Source organism: Rhipicephalus microplus, chromosome 7, assembly GCF_043290135.1.
Source record: "Rhipicephalus microplus isolate Deutch F79 chromosome 7, USDA_Rmic, whole genome shotgun sequence".
Classification (NCBI taxonomy): domain Eukaryota; kingdom Metazoa; phylum Arthropoda; class Arachnida; order Ixodida; family Ixodidae; genus Rhipicephalus; species Rhipicephalus microplus.
In genome coordinates, this window is record NC_134706.1 from 31,928,843 (window position 1) to 31,951,848 (window position 23,006).

The following is a 23,006-nucleotide window of genomic DNA, read 5'->3' on the forward strand; positions in this document are numbered from 1 at the left end:
CGAGAAACTACGAGTGCTCAGAAAGGGAAAAATGCAACGCAAGCTCATACGGTGTCGCCACTGGAGAGGACCGAGTCATCGTGGTTGAAAAACCAGACTGGAAGGTTCGCACAGAATCGGACACGGTCGTGAGGAACGCGAGAGGAGTCCTGCCGGAGAACGGTTCGCGTCGGGACCTACTAGTACCTACAGGTACCGGGATGATTGGTCCTGAAATATACGACCTAGTGATCGACTACAAGTTTTCCCGCAAGCTCAGAAGATTCCAGAAGGCGCGCTGGCAGCTGTGAACTTGAGGCCGCAATTGGGAATACTCCTCGAGGCCATGTTCTTCCGCGTCTCCTACCAACATCCTGACGGTGAAGAATATGACTGCCTCGACCGGTCGCGACCATGCTCCAAGGTCACCGACCGCACGTACCTGGAGGCTGATAATGACGGAACTTTGCGCACTGCTTCCTGGTCATCGAGGTGCGGTTGCGTGAAAGAAAGAACCATCGCTTACTCGTCGCCATGCCCAGCAGACCCTGAAGCACACATGCAATGCCCGCAGCTTCGGACTGCAAGAAAGGGACCGTTTCTTCGCCGAGTCCGGAATCTGGGCAGCGGATGCGCTACCTACAAATCGCAAATCTCAACGAGAGACAGGAAGCCCTTTCGAGAGATCGGCGCCCGCTAGCTGTAAGCTGCTTCGCTGGGCAGGTCACGGCACTGCAACGTACGGTGCGGCGCAGGTGTGCCACGATGTTGAACACTGCTACCACCACCGCGAAGAGGGGACGCCCACCGGCACACAAAAAAGCAGACGCCGATGATAGTGCGAAAGAGAGATGTGATGGAGCGGATGTTTCGGCTAACCCTTCCCAAGACCGAGGAGAAGCCGTCATCGACATCCATTCATACCCGTCAGATAAAGGAATTCGGCAGAGAGACCGACGCAGGCACCACATTTCCGATAAACTTCACAGCCGTAAGATGGATGCCTGTGCTGTTTCTTGTTCGGCCGCAGTCTACACTTGATACAGTCGCCTGGGATTACCTACTCGGTTAAAAGGACCGATAAGATTACGTAGACAGCGCGGATGAAGATACAGAAGCCCGAATACACTATCGACGGAATCGGCACACGAGTGGACCACTCTCAGGCGGATGAAGCAGCGAAGCTTTTCCAGCTGAAAGCCATTCGGCGTAATTCCGCACGCACGTGGCGACCGGGCGTCAAGGAACTCACGCTGTTGAAGGGGCGTTGCTTGGCGCGTATAGAACTAGTTATAGATTTGTGCTTGATCTTACGCAATTGCCCATTAAAACGCATTGTTTGGCTACTCTGGCTGTAATTTGCCGTGTTACGGAGTTGCGGACGCAGCTAACCGTCACGGAGATTTTATCTGCCATTATTGAGAATATAATTTTGTTTTGTTTATCAACTCTCGACTCTGACTTGTTCTTTGGGCCACAGCTGGCATCCGCTGGCGCGCCAAATAGGACCACTTCTAGATTGTCCACGCTTTAGTGGTGCGGTTCGGGGGGATGATACCTCGGCCCTTGAAATTAGCCAGGCGATCGCCTCCCGAAGTAACGGGACCAGTGACAACCACTATCACGTTAACGAGCATCTACAACATCTGGTGCCAGGTCGGAGCACTTGTCTGTCATGTAAGATGAAATGGCGAGTGCCAGAAATCAAACCCATTGCTGCTCCACTTTCGAGGTGGACCATTTATCCACGTGACCGCCGCTGTGGTCATATAAAATGTAGGCAGCGAACTTTACATTTTCTCAAAGACATTTACCTCATAAATTTGTTGTTGAATAGCGCCCATCTGGTAGAGTTTGCGATCACACAATTTTGTGAAAAAAAAACATCCCACCAATAAAAACGACGATAAAAATAGCGGGAAACAGCAAGAGGAGTGATTGTGGTAATGAAAGTTGCTCACTAAAAAAAGGCCCATTGAACTTATAGGGCTATATACCATTACGTTACGCTTTATTGTTACGTATGTGCATATATTCGTACTAAATATGAATTGCTATATGTAAGGGCGTATGTATGAGTATACTAATTATATGTGAATACCTGTGCGTTGAGTGCTTGTTTCGATTATGCATTTCAATTTTGCTGTTCGTAAGAACATTTGTATTACATGTGCACGGGCTCATTTCTGAGCCTGCAGTATCCTGTAAGTACAAGAAATATTAGAACGATGCACATTCGGGCGAGTAGATTATCGCAGAAGTTGCTAAAAAATTGCCCGCAGCTTCCCTCGGGGGAACACTGAGGAGGATGCGGACCATATAATTGGTTAACGGGGTGTTAAAGTGCGACTTACTTGGGTCGATGGCTAAATTGGTTAACGTGGTTGTGAAATGGGGTGTTAAATTGCGACTTACTTGGGTCGATGGCTAAATTGGTTAACGTGGTTGTAGGAGGGGGTGTTAAATGAGTGAACACGTACACACGTATGCGAAAGGGCGGCGCTGGTCGAAGGGACATCGATCATTGTGTTTGTGGATTCGTTGGAATTCATTTCACCGCGACCTTGGACGTCGACGCGCCGTACAAACCAACCGACGAGCGGCAACTGAGCGAGCGAGCGCCGACCTTGAGTATATATACAGCACGACGGCGTATGCACTGTCAGCTGTTGAATGTTCTCGAAGCGCGACGCCACATGCGCGTCCACTGGAGAATCAGGAGAATTGTAGATGTCGAACGCGGTGTGTAGAGGAGGAAGGGTGCACAGATGGTGGAGGAGTGAAGCGCGCGCGGTGTGTAGAGGAGGAAGGGATGCACAGATGGTGGAAGAGTGGGCGACGGCGCGACGGCGCATGCGCGCGCGTCAGCTGTCGAATGTTCGAGAAGCGGTGCGGACGGCGCACTACAAGGCGCGAGTATAAGATGCTCCGCATCTAAAACAACACGGAAAGAAAAGGTCGTCTTGTATTTGTACTTCTATAGTTCTGCCGTCCTTTTTACATCCGCACTATTTCTTCACGAGATGTAAGTTTGTTGCTCTTTTTTCAGAAATCTGGAACGAAGGCAAGAAACCACGAACGCCCACGCCCGTTTTTTGGTAGAAATGAAGTTGCTCACTGACGTGCCTGCAAAGCAAGAAAATACCCAAGTGAGCACACAGCACGCTCGCGTTGTTGTGTTCCCCCCATCGCAACTATGCAGCGATTGAAAATAAGGCCATCGTTCATTTCCTAGCTTGAATTTAACGTTCCATCTTTGTCGCTCCGCTGTAAGTACAGTGCTTCAGCCGATTAGAACAAGGCGGACCGTATAGTGCGACTCACATGAGCTTCGTCTAACTGACTTGAAACGATAGTATGGCTCTCTCTACGAAAAAAACTTTCTAGTTATTCTGATGTCATATAAATTCGGCCTGTTTCTAATAATTATATATGGGTGCAAATCGTGGACGCCCCACTGTGCTAAAAAAAGTGCGCTACAACCCTAGAACGATGCACATTCTCGGAAATGTTTTAAAAGGCTTCCGTGGTCACCGTTCAAACCTTCCTGTTGCAGTGCCAGCATGGTGAGAAGATAGGTCCTTGAGGAGAACCTGGGTGTTATTATTACGTGACACGTAGTTGATTCTGCTGTTATTCCGTTAAGGGGAGGAAAGAGGCCGAGAAAGGCAAAGGAAGGGTACGGAGGTTTAATCAAGTCGTGCCCGGTTGGCTGCCCTTCACGAGGGAAGAAGGAGAGACAAAGAATACAGAAAGCATGGACTTAGAAAGAGCGAGTGTTGACGCTCATCGACGTATCGGGACACCAATAGTGGTCCATGTACCGTTTTTGTCACCTGGAATCATGCTAACCACAGCCCCCCATTTGCCGAGTTTAAATATTCGCGACCGCAACGCATGATGCACGAAGTACAAAATCAATGTCGACTTTAAGAAATCACAGCATTCCTTTGTCAGACGCGATAAATTAGCGTCCATTGAGAACGCTGTTGAAAACAGCGCACTTACACGTTATTTGAACGGGACTATTACATATGCCTCATTCACATTTTGAAGATTAGGTGAGTGCTTGACGAGTTATAAATTAGGCCTAATTATTGGAACTTCATTAAGTGATTGGTACAACAGTGTACTTGAAACAATATGTACTAAATATGTCTCATGTAACGCCAATCATTTTTTTTAATCGTGCTGAGTGATATTTTCGACTCTTTCTATATCTGTCACTGTTCTATCCGAAGCCTATTGAATGTCCTGTCGAAAAGCGCACGTGAGAAGAAAGGTGTCGCCATTTTAAAGGTCAAGTTGCTTTATTTTCTTCTGGTAAAGAAGACAAGTAAAAGCGCGCAGCAACTCTACGGGATTTGACATCCACGACCGTTGTCAGGTGCGATATATGAGCGCCGAAGTAGCACGCTGTGTAAAACAGCGCACTCAGACGTCATTTGAACAGGACTATTAGATATGCTTCATTCGCAATTTGATGATTAGGTGAGTGCTCGACGACTTATAAACTAGGCCTAATTAATAGAACTTCATTAAGTGATGGCTACAACAGTCTACTTGGAACAATATGCACTAAGTATGCTTCATGTAACGCCATTGTTGTTTTTAAAATTGCGCTTAGTAATATTTTCGACACTTTTTATATCTGCCACTGTTCTATCCGAAGCCTATTGAATGTCCTATCGAAAAACGCACGTGAGAAGAAGAGTGTCGCCGTTTTGAAGGTCAATGTGCTTTATTTTCTTCTGGTAAAGAATACAAGTTAATGCGCACCGAGACTACGGGATTCGACATCCACGACCAACTTCCTCTCGAACTAAGACTCCAGCGACAACTACATGCCATCGGCAAAGACAGGTCCACCTATCGAAACGTGGGCCCTCCATTCTCAGGCACTGAATACTGGCCATACTACCTCTCCATTGTGTTCCAATACTCTGGTTCCCTTCTTCGCCATGTATTATCGAAAAAGAAGTGTCCTTGTTACGTCCATGTGTTCACCTCTATATGTTATGATTCCCAAACAATCTCTGTGCTGCCCTCGAACATTCGCAGGCGAACGAAACCGTCGACGCCAGCCTGGAGACGGCGTGCTCTTCGCTCAGCAGGACAAAAACGCTAGTCGAGTGTCCTCCGCACATTGGTGCCAGTGAGGAGGACTGCGTGCACCGTGGTTGCTGCTGGATTTCCCCAGAAGGGCGGCCACCAGGCAAGTCATTGAGGGCTGGCCATTAGTGATCCTCGTTTCACATGTCCTGCAGGGCATATCAATCCTGGGCCTCCTGCTCCCGATTTCTCTAACTGAGAATAATCTAATGAAAACAACAGACAGTGATGTTTGTTATGGTATTTGAGACACTACTTGTACGCTTTAACGGTAGTATAATAATGATGACATAAACGGAAATTGATTCCCGTTGCTGGGCAATCAATATATCCAGCCTACACCCTTCGGTTAACACGTCCGATGCTGTTTCAATTGAGCTACAGCTGCGATCACTGCCGCATCCAATTTAGTCAGTACATATCTTTGTGTAATCCCGAGAGCCTTAGCCAGCGCCGCTCTTAGCCGCGCCTCCTTACGCCCTCTTCCTTCGCTTTCACTCCAGCGTGCTTCATGCCCCCATCGTACCGTCGGTACGTAGTCCTGGACAGTGACGTCACGAGCGTGTCGTCCCGGCTGACGCTGAACCGCATGGAGGCTCCCGTGCCCGGCGAGTCGGCCACCGTCACCGTGGACATAAGCAGAGTCACGTACGACACGATCCGAATACGCGTGGGTATTCCAGCATAAATGTGTACTTCCCCTCCTATATCATCCGCAAACACAGGCTATGGCCCTCTTCTTTTCTATGGCTAAGACTTAACCACTTGTTCAAACGTGTGGGGGGGGGGGGGTGCGTGCGTGCGTGCGCGCGCGCAACCATAGCCAATAGACCACGGGGGGGTTCCGATGACCTTAGAATGACAACACGAGAAACAATGGAAGCGCAGGAGATACTTTACCTTTTTTATGACGCAGTACATCAAAACGAAGTAAGAATATACGCGTAACCAAGTGGCCGTAGGGCAATGACGATAACGAGAGCAGACACAAGGCTACGTACTCTGGGTGCATAAGATTGATGCCTACGAAGATGTTACTGTCATGCCAACATGTGTGGTGGCGCGACAATCGGCAACGTTTATCTACAATCGTGCAGTGATTAGTCGAGGCTCTTACATACACAATGGCGTCATTTTAACGTGATTGCACGCTGATGCATGACTTGCCACTTTCTCTTTCTCTCTGTCTCTCACGACACAGATATGGGACAGAACCAGGCTTGAGTTTGTACCTCCGGTGCCGGCCATCGAAGAGGAGTTTTCGGGCGCTTCGCAGACTTCCGCTTGCACGGCTAGGCTTAGTACCGACCATGTCCTCTTCGTCGTGGCTAAGGATACCGGAAAAGTGATGTGAGTGCGGCACGATCACGTTGACGTAGCTCTCGCTGGTCTGCAACGATTGCATTCAAATTCCTTGACTGCAGCGCCTCATAGCGTACGGCGGCATGCGTTCGAGCTACGTGCGCGCCATACTTGCTTTAAAATGCAAAAGCGCAGGATTCATTTCTGAAACTAAATATTTTACTAACAGACAATCTTTAGAAGTATTAGTTAAGGATTCCTTCAAAAGTTATATCATTAGCAGTGCTATTCATATCGAAAATGTATCGAACTTTACACTTGACTAACGGAGTCCTTGCGTAAATCGATTTACTGAACACGAAGCAGTTCCGCACTCACACACTAAAACTGCCTTCAAACATTCTCCTATCATTTTCTCTCAACCCTAAATAAGTACAAACTATGCCTTAAATGCAAACGGTTTGTATCTAAAAAGCTGTTGTCGCAAATGTTTTTTTTAACAATGCGCGATTTTTCGTTTTTCTTCAACAGTACATTTCTTCGTCCATTCATAGCTAGGACATTTGTGTAATTGCTCCTTTGTATTTATTTTTTTTCACTTCTCCACAATTTGGCGTTATAAATATTCTACGATGTTACTGCCTATTGCATATGGGAGGCAGGACCAGTAAAGCTGCCATAAGTCAGGTTTTATCCTGCCTTCGTCCCCACTTAGGTGTATAGTTATGTGGTGAAAAATAGAAACTTCTACGTGTTATCCAACATAGCTTAGTCCAAAATAATTCTGTAGTCTTCCATAGAAATGTATGCGACGTATGTACGTTTTAGATTATGCGACATTGTGGACTGCAAGTATGTACATTGCGATAATCACAAGTTACTCATTTTGAGCTCGTTTAACTTTGTTGCTATTTTCGAATGCCTAGCCATTACAAGGCTACCTCCCCGTGAAATATTTCGTACTATCCCAAAACAATGGCTGGCCAATCCCGGAAAGAGTTCAGTCTGGGCCTATATAACACGTTTTTGTGGTTGCAATGTAAGCGTAAAGAAAAAAACACATGCCAGATGCGCCGAGTTACGTCAAGCGAAAAAAGTATTTAACCACCTTCGAAACTGCTGACGCATACCAGCGCTGCAGGCGATGCTGCAATGAATTTGTGGCATGGTGCGTAGGCCTATAACGTGTCAATGAAAGTTGGACTACCAAGCGCTACTACGCTAACCAACAATGAAACTGCGTCTTTTCTGGACCAAAATAAAGTCTTAATCATCATCGTCATCATCATCACCAACTGCATTGGTGTGTTTACTGATTGTAAGTCATAAGTTTGAAAAGCACGATTGGGTGAGGACAAAGAACAACTATAGCACCTGCACATGCATAGCGCTCTCTGTGGTACGCCACGAACTCGTCGAACAATTTTTCGCAGCTCGGAATTTGACCTTCCCCGGCTGTACTACACGGAACGTGACAAGATCATCACGCTGAGGCCCCGCGCTCGGTTCGCCTACGGGATCCGAAGCGCCCCGTCGGTGCGGCCGTTCCTCGACATAGGCGCGCAATCGGCGAGGCACCTCTTCTACCGGGGACAAGGCGTCTCGGCGAAGGTGAGGAGATTTCTACAGAAGCGGAAACCATCACTCGCAACATGAGACACACAGCACATTCAGGGCACTTCTTAAGTACCTGGGGTGTGCTTAACACGACCCTTTATACCTGGCAGTCTGCGAGAGAGAGGAGGCCAGAGACTCGTAGTGACGCAGAACTATTGATATCACTAGTGATACTATCGATCATCATCTACTTCTTCTTCTTCTTCTTCATCAGCCTGACTTCGTCCACTGCAGGACAAAGGTCTCTCCCATGTTCCGCCAGTCAACTCGGTCTTGTGCTTGTTGCTGCCAATTTATACCCGCAAACTTCTTAATCTCATCTGCCCACCTAACCTTCTGTCTCCCCCTAAGCCACTTACCTTCACTGGGAATCTATTTAGTTACCCTTAATGACCAGCGGTTATCCTGTCTACGTGCTATATGCCCGGCCCATGTCCATTTCCTCTTCTTGATTACAACTATGATATCCTTAACCCCGGTTTGTTTCCTAATCCTCTCTGTTCTCTTCTTGTATCTTACTATCGATAGTAGTCGCTGTTGCACTATCGGTGGTAGAGAAAAAACTGCCCGAAGCCCTATCGATAGCAAATTCGTTGCCACAGATAATACAGAGTCAACCACGCGAGCTGATTGCAGCGTAACCTCCCCGAGTGTGTGGTATGTGGTGGAGCAAGTAGACGAGGGTGAGGAACAAGTGTACAAATCTATCGAGACTAACGATAGTCAGTTTCCCGATAGTTTTGCGTCACTATAGCCGAGAGTCATCCACCATGTGAAGTGTGGCTATGCGGCTTGCGGATAAACTGTGGACCTTCCTGGCGCATTCTAACCTTATTGCGTCTTCACACCTTCGAAGTAAACAAGGTGAACAAGACTTAATTGCCTACTAGAGCTATAGAAACCAAAAACTTAAGAAAGTATAACAATTTCAGCCAAATTGGTTTCCCTACATTCTACACTGGGAATTTTTTTTTTCTGAAGACGTGAACGATGCACGCTTGATGCCACAGTGAGCGTCAGCTGTTACATCTATAATCATATATAGCCGCTATATGTCGCTGTGAGCGGACATGAGTTAAAGTCCCTGTATTTATATTCTAGAGAGGCTTTAAGCCGAATGACTTTCTCCACATTGAGGAAGCTGAAGCTAGGTAATGCCGATAATCGCCGTAGGCGGGGCCGTTGATGATGCGCCCGAGAATCGCACTATGCTGAGGTTCCTACTTCACGCATTGCTAAAAAGTCTGGTTGCCCTTTCGTTGCCCCCGTTTAGAAGAAAGTATGGAGGAGAAAAAAAAAACTTTTAGTATGCGGGCCGGTGACGCCAATGCTATGTGGCCGTGATTTGATGGCCAGGCGAAGAAGCGTCTGGTGGTAGTTTGAAACAGCTCGATTTTTTTTCCCAGAGCGGGCATAAAAATAGGCCCTCTATCTACCGTCATCATATACTCCCCTCCCACCTTTCCTAAACTTACCATATCCTCTGTGCACAACCCCCCCCCCCCCCAAAGAGCAAGTGGTTGCACCACAAACTCAACCCAGGTACAGTCGGCCAAAACTTTAGCTATTGTGCGCAGCGGCCACGTTTATGTCTGTCATCGTTATATTAAGGAACGAAGTTACCGCAAATGGCTTCGTGGTCATGTGCTTTGCGGGCATACACTTGTCTTAATTCAACTGGAACATAGTTCAGTCATAGGGCAACTATACCCAAAAAATCACAGCATATCCACGGAGTGAATGATGATGATCCATGCTTGTGTCCGTTCATCTGCCCGTGCTTCTGTCCGTGTGTGGGTCCGTGCATCCGCCCATGCGTCCGTCCGTTCATCTGTCTGCCTGTCTGTCCACCATTACGTCTGTCCGTCCGTCCGTGCATGCGTCCCTGCGTCCGATCGCGTTTGAGAACGCGCGCGGGTAACACCGACGAGACGCGAGCCAAGGAAGCCGAGCGTAAGCGTCTCACCCGCTGCTCTGTGCGCCAACCGCTCTGCATCGTCCATGCTCCACCAACGATCCGCCACGTACGGCGACTATCCAGGAGACTGAGGAAGGCACTCCTTCTTCGCTCAACCTAGGCACAACCCACGCAGTAGCCGATCAGAGAGTAGTGGTACAGCGCCATCTAGAATATCCTCACTCAACTGCGTTTTCTACGTACTTCTATGAGATAATACTGTCTATTATACTGTTCGAGAGATACTGCCTTCCTTTTTTCCTCGTGTCTTCTCTCGGTTTCTGGTCTTTTCTTCTCTCAGTTACGCCACACGAAGGACAAGGTTAGACTAAAAGGAGCGTCGCCCCTTAAAAACTGACACTCACGCACGATAGCTAAAGATTAGGCCGACTGTATAAAATACAAAGGAGGGCACACACGCCGCGCAACGCGTGCATCTTGTTTGTCCCTTCTTTTGTCCTTCGGCCAAGTTCGCGCTTCAGTGACTTCTGAGATTTTCGACCGACAAGCCCACTTCACGACTCTCGTTCACTTCCTACCCTAATAATTGGGGGGGGGGGCGGGGAGGTCATATACGTTGCCGCCTATAAATAACAGCGCTGCGCGTTCATTCACGCCATAGAGTTTCCCAAAATTAACTAGAGGGCACTCTGGCACTGCGATCGTTCAGCGAACATGGGAATGATGGCTAGTACACACATCTGCCTAGTCCTCGTACTTGCGGACGGCGAATCGTACTTGCGGCTTCGTTTATTGCAGTGTTTCGGTTTTGTTTTGAGAGAAACATTTAACCCTTTTGAACTTCATGACCAGATTTCGAAAGGTAAGTCTAAAAAAATAGGATGCTGAAGCGCAACCACTGAATATTTGCTAATATTCGTTTCATGAAAAAAAGAACTTCAAGCCACACAAACCCACACGGAGCCAGAAGCAGGCCACAAGTACGAAGATTAGACAAATGTGTGTACTACCCATCATTCCCATGCTCGCTGAAGCGCCGTGCGTTGCAGCTCCCGTAGACACTATATCGCCAGAGTTCCCTCTAGTGTATAATAAGAAACTCTATGATTCACGCAGGGCCGACGTTACGCATACTTGGCCGACCATCCGTTCATGCTTCTGGCACCCCCCTCTGATGGACCGGCGCACGGCCTGTACCTGCACAACGGAAATGAAATAGGTGGGCGAAAACTGTGTTCTAACTACCGTTTGCTAATTTGTTAGTTGCAGAACTGCCAACGGCGACTTGAGCAATGATTTTCGCGGGTGCGGTAGTGATGGCCGACGCGCCTTAGAGGTATACGGTTGTTTCACCAGGGACAATTAATAAACATTGTGTTTCAGCGCAGGTTAGTGCACTTTATTGAGGAAGTGTAATTTCACATTGGTTTCCGGTCTGAATAAAGTGCCGCTTGATATCTTGCTCCACTAGCTCTGCGTCTACCGGCGGCCCATGCAAGAAGTAGGAAGCGCAGCTCGCGGCGAGCGTGTTGTGTTTTGAATAGATAGAATGCACAAAGAGAGTTTTGAGAACAGCATTTGCTGAGAAAGTCAGTCGTATGGATCCTTTCACTGTTTACAAACACAGGCCCCTCATGACATCCGGTTCTGTCCACCGATGTGCCTCAATAGCATGTGCCTCAATAGTATCGGTGGACAACGGGAGCTTTTGAATATAACCCGCTTATTTTCTGCAGTTTCCTTTTCTTATTTGACAAAATATATTGATGTAAATCTTCTTTCGAGCTACTCAAAAATTATAAAAAATGTTTATGTACTTTATGCACGTTCCTTTTATGTGACAAAAAAAACGAGAGACTTTCCTTATCCTTGAAAAGAACTTGAAAACGTGCTTTTAATGTTGACTTTAGGAGCTTGTACATGAGGTGACCGAAGTTTCTTGGGGGGGGGGGGGGGGGTCAACGCTTGCAACCTTGAAACCGTCTCTAACACTCGGTAGCTAAACTAGAACACCCATCTCTTGTGACGCACGTGCCGTTTTGATTCCGGGCAGTCTTCCAAACACAGCCCGACGTCTTTCTTCTATACAGAACTTAATCAAGAACGATGTTTTGGGTCTTTTTCACTTACCTGTTGTAACAAAAGATCACTGACCGAATCCTGATAACGCTTTACTCGCATTATACCAACACTGCCTAACGCTCGCCACCCGTTACGTTGGATATGGCTATTGCCGCCTGAATGCTGGCAGCCCGCAGATTAAACAGCAACCATAGATGCATTTATCTCTATGAAATTATGGTGCTGTCTACCTCTTTTTGTTTTCGGTACGCCCTAGAATTAGTGACGTCCTCTCGAGGAAGCCTCACGTTCCGCGTCAACGGCGGCCACTTCGACTTCTTCCTGTTCTGTGGACCAACGCCCCAGTCTGTACTGGAGCAGTACCAGGGACTCGTCGGTCGGCCCAGCATGCCCTCGGTGCACACACTGCAGAACCCGATGCCCTCCGACGGACCCGTGAAGCTAGCCAACGTCGTCACCAGTGCGCACCTAGCGGTGAGTGACGAGTAGCGAAGAGATGGAGCAAGAGAGTGACGCAGTGTTTCTCAAGCGTTTTGCACACCATTGGGAACCGTCCGTTAGACTTCGCTGTAGCGACCATCCCCGATGCCGTACAATCGGCTGATTCGCTTCCCTGCCCTGACTCGTAATTGCAACACTGTGTACTCATTGTGCGAATCAGAGAAAGCGCGTCCACGCCGAATGTGCCACCACTTGCCGGAGCAGTCGGTGACTGAAGGAGAAAACAAGTCAGAGCGTCTGTTTCGAATAAGTAAGGCGCATAAGTGCCGAGTAACCGCCGCTTCAGATGTCACGCTAACGCGCAGCTTCTTCCCCGGTGTTCGACGTTAGTCCATCGTTTCTTCGCCCAAGCGTGGAGGCGGGGAACGTTAGCGTATATCTTACACTGGGCGTCTGTTTACTTTCACACTAGCAGTATTTTGATATCTGTCGCACTTCTCTTTCCAAGCCTTCCTCTTTACTGATATACGAGGTCAACGGGGGTAAGAAACTATCGACGAAGAGTATATACAGGCCGAAAAAAATGTACCCATTCGACGTTTTCATTAATAATTGGTGACTCTGTTGAATGAGAGTTTGTGCTACCAACAAGAGGGCGTGCATGAGTCACCCATCGAATGCTTAGAGCAGCTAGCGAGGTGCTACACAGGGTTGCCTGACCTTGCGTCTCTTCTTTCGCAGCGCGCAGTGAATCGACTGGGCCTGTACAAGATCCAGAGAAACTTGACAATCAACATCACGCATGAGGTCGTGATCCGGGATAGCACGGGCAAGCAACCGTACCAGTGCTACGTGAGATCCCACATTTTTAACTTTTATTTTTTTCCTAAATTGCCGAGATAGACACGCAAAAAAATTAAATGAGCTCTAACGAATACTTTATGAAATTGGCAGAACCTTCACACTCTCTTCTGACAAGTCAGAAGTATGACGTTCACGCAAAATGGTGTCACAAGCGCGTTTACAGTCCTACCGAATCCAAACGCGGCATCAAAATTGCTAGCATAGGGACTGGCATGCGCTACTGATTCATCCGTAGACCTTAAGGCCTGACCACATGTACCCGTTGCAGTGCGCCAGCGCGTAGTTTTCTGACGTGGCGACGCGCCCTCTTCCTATGAAGAGAGGGCACATGGCTACGCAAAGCTCCGTGCTCACTCTCTTCATTGGAAGAGGACACGACGCCGCGTCCCTGACCACATGTACCCGTCACAGCGCGTCAGCGCGTAGCTTCTTTGACGCGGCGCCGCCCCCCCTCCCTAAAGAGAGAGACGACACATAACTATGCGAAGCTACATGCCCTCTCTCTCCAAGGAAACAGAGCGCGGCACCTCGGCAAAAGGCCACGTGCTTACGCGCTGCGACGAGTACATGTGGTCAGGCCTTTATGCGAAATGTGCTGCCATGTAGCGGCTGCAGTGTGCACTCTCACTATGCTGAAAGCTAAGCTCACTCCTTGTGTGTTCACACCGAGTGTTCGTATCAACATCTTGCGACTCTTTGAAAGGACAATCCCGGCATATTTTCGTGTGCAGTGTTCCTCAGATTGAGTTAATTCCGCAACCGAAATAAAAAAATGAGTTTGCAGGAAACTAGCCTAAACATCTAGATTTCCTGGCGACTGACGAAAAGCGGCATACATGCGGCGACCTCGGCTCTCGTCAGGGAAAATTATTTCGTGTCATGGCGGAACGAGAGAGTTATCGTGCCATGTGCTTGTTTGTAGTACGACCTTCAGAGCTGCATCGAGGCTGAAAATCGCACATGCCTGTGCTTATGTGGTCAACATTGCTTTGTTTGTCACATTGCGACAATAATTACATGCTCGACAGACAGCTCGTACGTGTCGTCATTTCTCGGCGAATAGACCGTTTGCGTGGGAGAATGCATGTTGTTTGCACTTTGTTTTGTAGAGTTAGCTACACTGGCCTCCCTGAGCCAATTTCGCGTGGCACTGGTCTGCGCATGCGCAATGCTACTCTGCCTCCGCCGCGCGCGACTCGCCGCCGGTGTGCGCGCAATTCGATGCGCTGCGCAGATGATCAGTGGTGTCACGCACCGGAGCCGGCACCTCCCTCGCACGCGGCCGCGGCCGCGCGCGACTCGCCGCCGCCGGTGCGCGCTTTCCAGTGGAGTGCCGTCATAGCTTTGGTAGACATATGGACGCCGACGCGCGCGCCTTCCCTGTGCAGTCGCCATCTGACACTGCGCTGGAGTCGCTTGATAGCGCCTCTGACTGGTGTTTGCCACTGTGGTATAGCCATGGAGAAGGAGAGTGCAAATCCTGCTCAACGGTGCAGTAGAGCGCGGAAGCTTAGCTCATCGGATCCCGAAGTAGTTGCCCAGCAAAATAAATATACATGTACCGTATAATACGTATACGGTGCGTGTGTCATTGGAACAGATGTAAGCATGATATCTGGAAAGCTAAGGATAATCAGCTGAACCTTTGCTAACGCTACGTATATCCTGGCATAGCTGAGCTAAGCCACTGCCATTTTTGATTGTGGAGTTCAATAATGGGACGTTTAGTTTGATGGTTTCCGCACATACGACACTTGAGTATGTGTATTTTCCAATCAATTTATGTACTATAAGTGTCAAAACTGATACGATGGTCCGGATATTTTGACTGCCTCATCCATCTTGCTTTTTTTTTTATAAATCTCTATCCCAAGAAAAGCACACCAGCTTCTCCCGAAAGCCGACTTTTTTAGTAAAAATCCTCTGTCAATCCATCTCTGCTCTAAACTGTTGTCATATGGAACTGCAATGTCAGCTCCGACTTGATTGTTCGAGTCAAAATTAGGTCGACACGACATCATCTGAATTAATCCACGTCTTCTTCGGTGAGCACATTGAAATGCTTCCTTGCTGGACACTCAATTTGGTCCCATCGTTTTTGTCCTAATGATCACCTCGCTGTAAGTGCAAACGTTCAAGGCAAAGAGTTCTCAGAAAAAATGATAAAACTATTCCTTTATCTCCCAGGATAAGCCCAACAAGGTCGTCTATTTCGTGGACTTCACACATCCGATGGCCCAGCAGCATTGGGATGCGATGCTGCAACAGTCCAATTTATCCGAAGTGTTGAACACAACCGTCGATTACTTGGTCAGTCACTTGCTGTAATATAATTTCTGTTATGTACACAAGCGCGATTACACTGGAAAATGTAGGGTATCTGCTGTGTGTTCTCGACCTTCCCATTTAAAGATTGTTTTTATGTTTTATCTATCTATCTATCTATCTATCTATTTATCTATCTATTTATCTATCTATCTATCTATCTATCTATCTATCTATCTATCTATCTGTCTGTCTTTCTGTCTGTCTTTCTGCCTGTCTGTCTGTCTGTCTGTCTGTCTATCTATCTATCTATCTATCTATCTATCTATCTATCTATCTATCTATCTATCTATCTATCTATCTATCTATCTATCTATCCATCTATCTATCGATCGATCTGTCTGTCTATCTATCTATGTATCAAGCAGCTTTTAAGACACTCAGTTTATCTGATAAATAATGAGTAGTCCATAATTTCTTTTATTATTTATTTATTTATTTATTTACTTGTTGATACGTTATATTTATATCGCGCGAAGCATAACTTCGGTTTCAGTTTTCTACAACATTCAAGGGCTTCTTCGCCGCAACAATAGTATGTATGTGGCGGTGCATTCTTTACAGGAGACCTATCTATCTATCTATCTATCTATCTATCTATCTATCTATCTATCTATCTATCTATCTATCCATCTATCTATCTATCTATCTATCTATCTATCTATCTACCTATCTACCTATCTATCTATCTATCTATCTATCTATCTATCTATTTTTGGACAGCTGTTGGAAAAACCGCGGTGCAAGGTTTCCGGACCTGCTATGCTAGATGCGCCAGCACAAGGCGCCATAACAGCTGGCCAAATTCGTGGGAGCGCACGGCTGCACCTGTCCACGTTCGCGGACCTCAGAAACGCCTACCCGTACATGCTGGCCCAGATGACGCACAGGTGAGCAGATACATACATACATACATACATACATACATACATACATACATACATACATACATACATACATACATACATACATACATACATACATACATACATACATACATACATACATACATACATACATACATACATACATACATAGATACATACATACATACATACATACATACATACATACATACATACATACATACATACATACATACATACATACATACATACATACATACATACATACATACATACATACATACATACATACATACATACATACATACATACATACATACAGCGGCAAAAGTGCTAGGTCTGACAAAACGTTGCGTTTCCCAGTAATTCCAGGCTGCATTCGGCCTAACTGTCGAGCAAGTACATGTTTGCCCTCTATAGAACAGCCTGAAAATAATTTAGCCTGCCTGCCGAAGCGACGGCCAATTTCGCTTTTTGTTGTGCATCATGGTTTCTGAACTTTTGACACTGCACACACGTGCTCAGACAGACACACGGGTGTTTTCCTGAACGTTACCAAAATACTAGAAAGGGAAAGTGTTCGAGTAAGAATAAAAAAAAAACTGGCCCCGTATCTGAGTGCTTCACTGCAAATGAGACTTGCGTCTGGAGAGAGTTAACAAAACGTATATTTGATGTTCTGCGCGAGAAAATCTGTGAATTTCATCCTGACGGCGCTGCGTTAGACAGTCTCGATTCATGCAGCGAAGGCGAACGAGCGCATTGAGGCACGTTAGACACGAGTGCTATCTGACAGCTATCTTCGGAAACGAAGAAAGGCGTGCGCACCCATCTTGGAGGCGATAAGGTGTAGAACGCAAATGACGGGCAGGTGCCACCACCGTATCATCTTAGCAAAGCGTTGGAAACACTTGCCTTTTTGAGCATCGTGTTGCATTGTCAGCGCACCGTGATAAACGCTATGATCCTTAGAATTACTTATGTATGCCTTCGTTAGTGTAAAGCCACACATACAAAATATCGACGTGTTGATATGGTGCCTCCGATATGCACAATAATTGCTTTTTGATTGACAATCGCACAAGTACGAACGCTGAAACTTGAGCAATATTGTGGGTGCTGCAGATGGGGTTGGCCGTTCGGGAAATCGCTTGGTGCCGCTTGAAGTACTGTTAGAGCGGACAGACAGACAGACAGACAGACAGACAGACAGACAGACAGACAGACAGACAGACAGACAGACAGACAGACAGACAGACAGACAGACAGACAGACAGACAGACAGACAGACAGACAGACAGACAGACAGACAGACAGACAGACAGACAGACAGACAGACAGACGGACGGACGGACGGGCGGGCGGGCGGACGGACGGGCAGGCAGGCAGGCAGGCAGGCAAATCAACATTTTTGCGTCGAAGTACCCCAAGAAACACTATCGTCTTTAAAAATGTGCAAAAATAAACTTCGGCACATTGGACGTGTGCAAACGCCGAAATCACACTAACCAGCTTTTGAAAAACTAAGGTGCAGTAACTAATTTCATACTGTACTTCTATATATATACATTGTAGCCGGTGACCTTGCGAGGCAAGTTCATTTGAAACTATTCGTATGTATAGAACGGAACTCGTGATACGCACTGCTTATGTAACGAAACACCACTTTTTTCCGTGTAACTAAACACCACTTTTCCACGTTAAACAAGCCCGGGTGGTCGAGATTTCCAGAGCCCCCCACTACGGCGTCTCTCAAAATCATATCGTAGTTTTGGGACGTTAAACCCTACATATCCATCCATCCGAAACGCCAGTTTGGAAAGTGAAGCACAACGGTAACGGGAACGCCTGCTTCTGTCCATCCGGTTTCCGCTGCGCTTGTCATCGAGATGCTGTTCACATCCTAAAGTTCACACTACGAAAAGTTATTCTCTCTATATGTAAGGCTACAACAGAGTTCATGGAATGGAATATTGCAACAGTTTGTTTGTAGCGCAGAGCTACAAAAAAGTTCACATTTGTTTTTCGCGACGCAATAGCGGTGCAGTTGCCCTAAAATTTGTGTTAGTCCTGAGTTCGGACCTTGGGCGAGGAATAATGTCTCAGCAACTAAAGGAAGGATTGATGACTGTCTTCTATTTTACAACCATTCTTTCACGTCGCGAGAATTCGTTGAAGTGACCTAGTCCTAAAGTGGCAGTACACCCTTTCTGTTGCAGATATGAAACCACGATGACGTATACGAGGCCGAAGCTTCTGTCTGACGCCACCTTCGCAGGTCAGGGGAAGTGGAGTGGCTACTAGCGAGCGGGAGCCCCTCGTACCTGGCAGGAACTCGGGGACACGTTGGCGGGTAAGAGCTCTGGAATGGTGCTAACCACGTGTACACCTAACAGTCGAGACCACGCAGCGGTGCTTGTTGGACGAGTTGGCGCAATGTAACTGAAAAGCGAAGTCAACAACGAAAGGGATTACTGGTCTTTTAAAAAAGATGGCTAGCTTTCCCATAGTGTAGAATACATGAGATCCTGAAATAGCTACGGGTAAAGCAGAATAGTTGGAGATGATACTGGCTAGAGCGGTCCTAATACTGACCACAGTGTTAGACGCCACGCTGTGTTGCGCGCCGCATGCAACGCAGCGCCATCAATTGAAGGAGGGGGCAATCCACACTGTGAAACCGTTGCCTCCGAGATAGTCTCCGGCTGCGCGCAGCCTCTGACGTTGATATGAACGCAGGCGTGGCGCACGTGTTTAAGAGAGAAAGCGTCATGTGCCATGTGCATTTCTTTGGAACGTCGACATTGGACACTTCGGCGATAATACTTGATATAGCAGAACAAAACAAGCACACGCAAAGACGTGCAAACGACGACCGCTAAACTTGACTCGTAATTTTGCTCTAGACACGCTACATCAGTGGCCACTGATATAACGTGTCTTTGTTATACACGTACACTAGTCAGAATTATTATTATTATTATTATTATTATTATTATTATTATTATTATTATTATTATTATTATTATTATTATTATTATTATTATTATTATTATTATTATTATCTGCAGCAGCAGCAGTATAGGTAGGGGAGGGGACTTTCGTTTTGGGAACACGGGTATTGAAATTTAATCGCTGCCTTTGCAAATGCAGAGATGCTGACATTCGGCATGCTGGGCGTCCAAATGTACGGCGTCGGTGCCTGCAACCTGGCGGACGTGGCTAGCGAATCGGAGGCCGAGCTCTGTCTGCGATGGTTCTCCCTCTCGACGTTCTTCCCCGTTCACCAAAGTCTCGGAAAGGTGCGTCGGAGCGTGCAACGCCTGGCGGCGTTCCTGTTCGCTGCTTTCTGAGTATATTCACGAAGGATCGGACGAAATCATCGCACGTAGTGTTACCCGCGAGTAGGATGGCTCAAGGTTGAGGAAGTATACAGCGCTCACAGAACACAATACGTAAGTTAACGGCTAAGTAATGCCCATATATTTACATGAATCTTTCAACATGGGGTGCCGGTTGAGCAACAGGTTATGATTATAGTGGTTTTGTCTTTTAAGTGCGGTCTTGTCTTTTAAGTTCTTCCTCTTGTTCTTCGACGACCTTGATAATGATATCAAGTTAGGTGCACTTTAGAGGCCCTGGCAGTCGTAGGTTGTCACTTACTAGCGTAACAAAAGCAAAAAACATCTTTAACATTGCAATATGAACGCATGCTCGCGCCAAGAAGTCTTCTTCCTTTTCTTCTTCGAGCGCCTTTATTATCATAAGTGCTGAGCATTTTGGGGCCTAAGTTGTCGTATTTTGTCCTATGCTGTCGTCACTTGGTTGAATAACTTGAATGAATGAATGAATGAATGAATGAACGAACGAAATAATGGATTAATTAATTGATTACGCGCAGGATGCTCCACCAACTGAGCTACAGCAGCAGCCATGCCCTCTTTCGTGTGCATTTAAACCACGGAATGTTAGTCAGCGCCGCTAGTAGCCATGACGGCAAGTGCGAAACACTCGTATGTGCCAACTGGCGACACGTGAAGCCCTTGAATCATTTACGAGCAGACGCTGACTAATAATACTATGCATAGTACCTGAAACAAAGTTTCTGCGGTGTGCTTGCCGACGTGTGCTCATAAAACGCTGACTGCATCTCCAGATGCTCGTATCTTTAACAAAGTTCGAGGTTATTCATAGTCGGGGCTTTCGTGTCCGGCGCCCCGCCGCGGTGGTCTAGTGGCTAAGGTACTCGGCTGCTGACCCGCTGGTCACGGGATCAAATCCCAGCGGCGGCGGCTGCATTTCCGGTGGAGGCAGAAATGTTGTAGGCCCGTGTGCTCATATTTGGGTTCACGTTAAAGAACCCCAGGTGGTCTAAATTACCGGAGCTCTCCACTACGGCGTCTCTCACAATCATATGGTGGTTTTAGGACGTTAAACCTCACACATCAATCAATCAATTTCGTGTCCAGTGTCTTCGCAAATCGTAAACGGTTTGTGCCACATCGTCAGCATCATCAGCCAGACTACACCCACTGCAGGACGAAGGCCTCCCCATGTTCAGCCATTCAATTCGGTCCTGTGCTTGCTTCTGCCACTCTGTACCCGCAAACTTCCTAATCTGATCTGCCCACCTAACTCCCAGTCTCCCCCTCATCCACTTGCCTGCTTTCGAAATCCGAGCTCTGATCCTTTACGACCAGCGGTTATCTCGTCTTCTTGGTGCGTGCCCAGTCCATACTCAGACTACACCCAACCGTTACACATAGCCTTCGTAGATTACGAGAAGGCATTTGATTCAGTAGGGATATCAGCATTGATGTAGTTACTGTGGAACCTGGGCTTCAACCAAGCATATATAAACATCCTGGAAGAAATGTACAAAGGATCAACTGTCACCACAGTACTCCACAGAATACACCAAAAAAGAAGGGTGCAATACAAGGGAATACGATTCCTCCATTTTCCATAGCGATTGGGTAAATACCACTACGGATATGTGCCACAGCTCCCATGACTCCCACTACTTTCACATGTCCGCCTTGGCGCATCACTGGCTACGGCGCTCGACTGCTAGCCAGAAGGCTGTGGGTTCGATCCCGGCCGTGGCGGGCCCAATTCGATGGAGGCTAAATGGTCGAGGACCGTGTACTGTTCGATGTTGGTGCACGCATAAGAATGACAGATGGTCGAAATTTCCGGAGCCTTCCTCTATGGTGTCTCCCATCATCATATCGTGGTTTTGGGACGTTATACCCCAGGTATTACTATCACATCTCATCACTGCGTCCGCTAGTGCTGCCGCCACTCCTCCCACTTCATTCACCCACTTATTGCCACTTCGTTGTAATCCCACTTCATTCAACCAGAAAAATAGACGAAGCGAAAGCCTCCTTCGCTTTGTAAGCTAGCAGCTTCGCTGTTTCGTAAATGTCCGCCAAGCGGGGCTGCGCGCATTCTTTAGGCGCGAAACTCATCAAGGCCGCACTCAGCCGCCGCCGTCGAAGCTCCTGGCGCCGGGCGCGCGTGCCGAGCAAAACAACAGGTGCGCCCTCCCGGCGAGTGGTAAAGCGTAGGATCGGCGGCAGATGGCTCGCGCGGCGCCGTGAGCGCCGCACACTCACTTGCTCAGTCGTCCCCACTAGCAAGCACGGCAAACGCTCCCTCCATCCGCTCCCCACGCTACCGCTTACATAAAAGCCAGCCGCCAGATGAAACGCATAGTCGCTCGCGTGCCACTTGTAAGAAGCTTCGCTCATAGGTTGTATTCGTACACGAAGCAACTGCAAGAGTTTTTTTTTCTATTTTTCACTTTCTTGAATGTTCTTGTTCCTCTTTTCTGCGCATGCACCAGGGTACCACTGCTATCCAGAGGCGCGTGACTACACAGGCGTTGAAGGCCACCGCTGTGCGGCGATTCTTGCTGCCCTACGCCTACACGCAGATGGTGAAGGCAGCGCGCGGCGGAGGCACGCTGTCGCGGCCTACCTATATCGAGTGAGTGTTTTGCCCATATTCTCATTTTCTACGCTACTATGGCGTGCAAGAATTAAATTCGGATGATGGTCATATAAGCTCAGATATAAGTTCACTACTGACGCTGGCAGGCGGCAAACTGCAAGGAATCTGTGCGAAGTAGAAGGTGCACGAACCCTACACTTCCTCAACGAGTACCATTTTAATCTGGTAATTCAAATTGATCGTCGTTTCGTTAAGTTAAAAGTTAGGTTTTCAAAATTAATCCCATCAGGTTATTACAGAAGTCTCGAATACAGGCTCAGATGCTTAATACTTGTAGTTAAATTGAATATTTTACGTATTATTGCCATGTTATTTCTCTATTTTTGGTTTTAAATTTCATGTCTTAGCTAAAATAACATTTAACAGTCTCTACGTTGCATTATTGGCCAATATTCCAAAGTGGGTACGTGCCATGCATCTGGGGAAGCAATGAAAAGCAAAGCCTACACATGTTTTTCTAGCTAGTCTGCAATAGTTTCATT

At 47.3% G+C, this 23,006-nt stretch overlaps 1 protein-coding gene across 1 annotated transcript; it reads left to right on the plus strand.

The window, feature by feature from the left end:
* The first annotated feature begins 325 nt into the window (after positions 1-325).
* LOC142767733 (lysosomal alpha-glucosidase-like) lies at positions 326-22,504 on the plus strand. The gene is made up of 14 exons (XM_075869952.1): positions 326-471; positions 554-734; positions 5,041-5,194; positions 5,595-5,761; positions 6,293-6,441; positions 7,827-8,004; positions 11,045-11,147; positions 12,267-12,484; positions 13,193-13,303; positions 15,503-15,625; positions 16,388-16,530; positions 18,726-18,784; positions 19,660-19,808; positions 22,358-22,504. Exons 1-14 carry the CDS (start codon positions 326-328, stop codon positions 22,502-22,504), a joined length of 2,028 nt encoding a protein of 675 aa, XP_075726067.1.
* Positions 22,505-23,006: the final 502 nt, after the last annotated feature.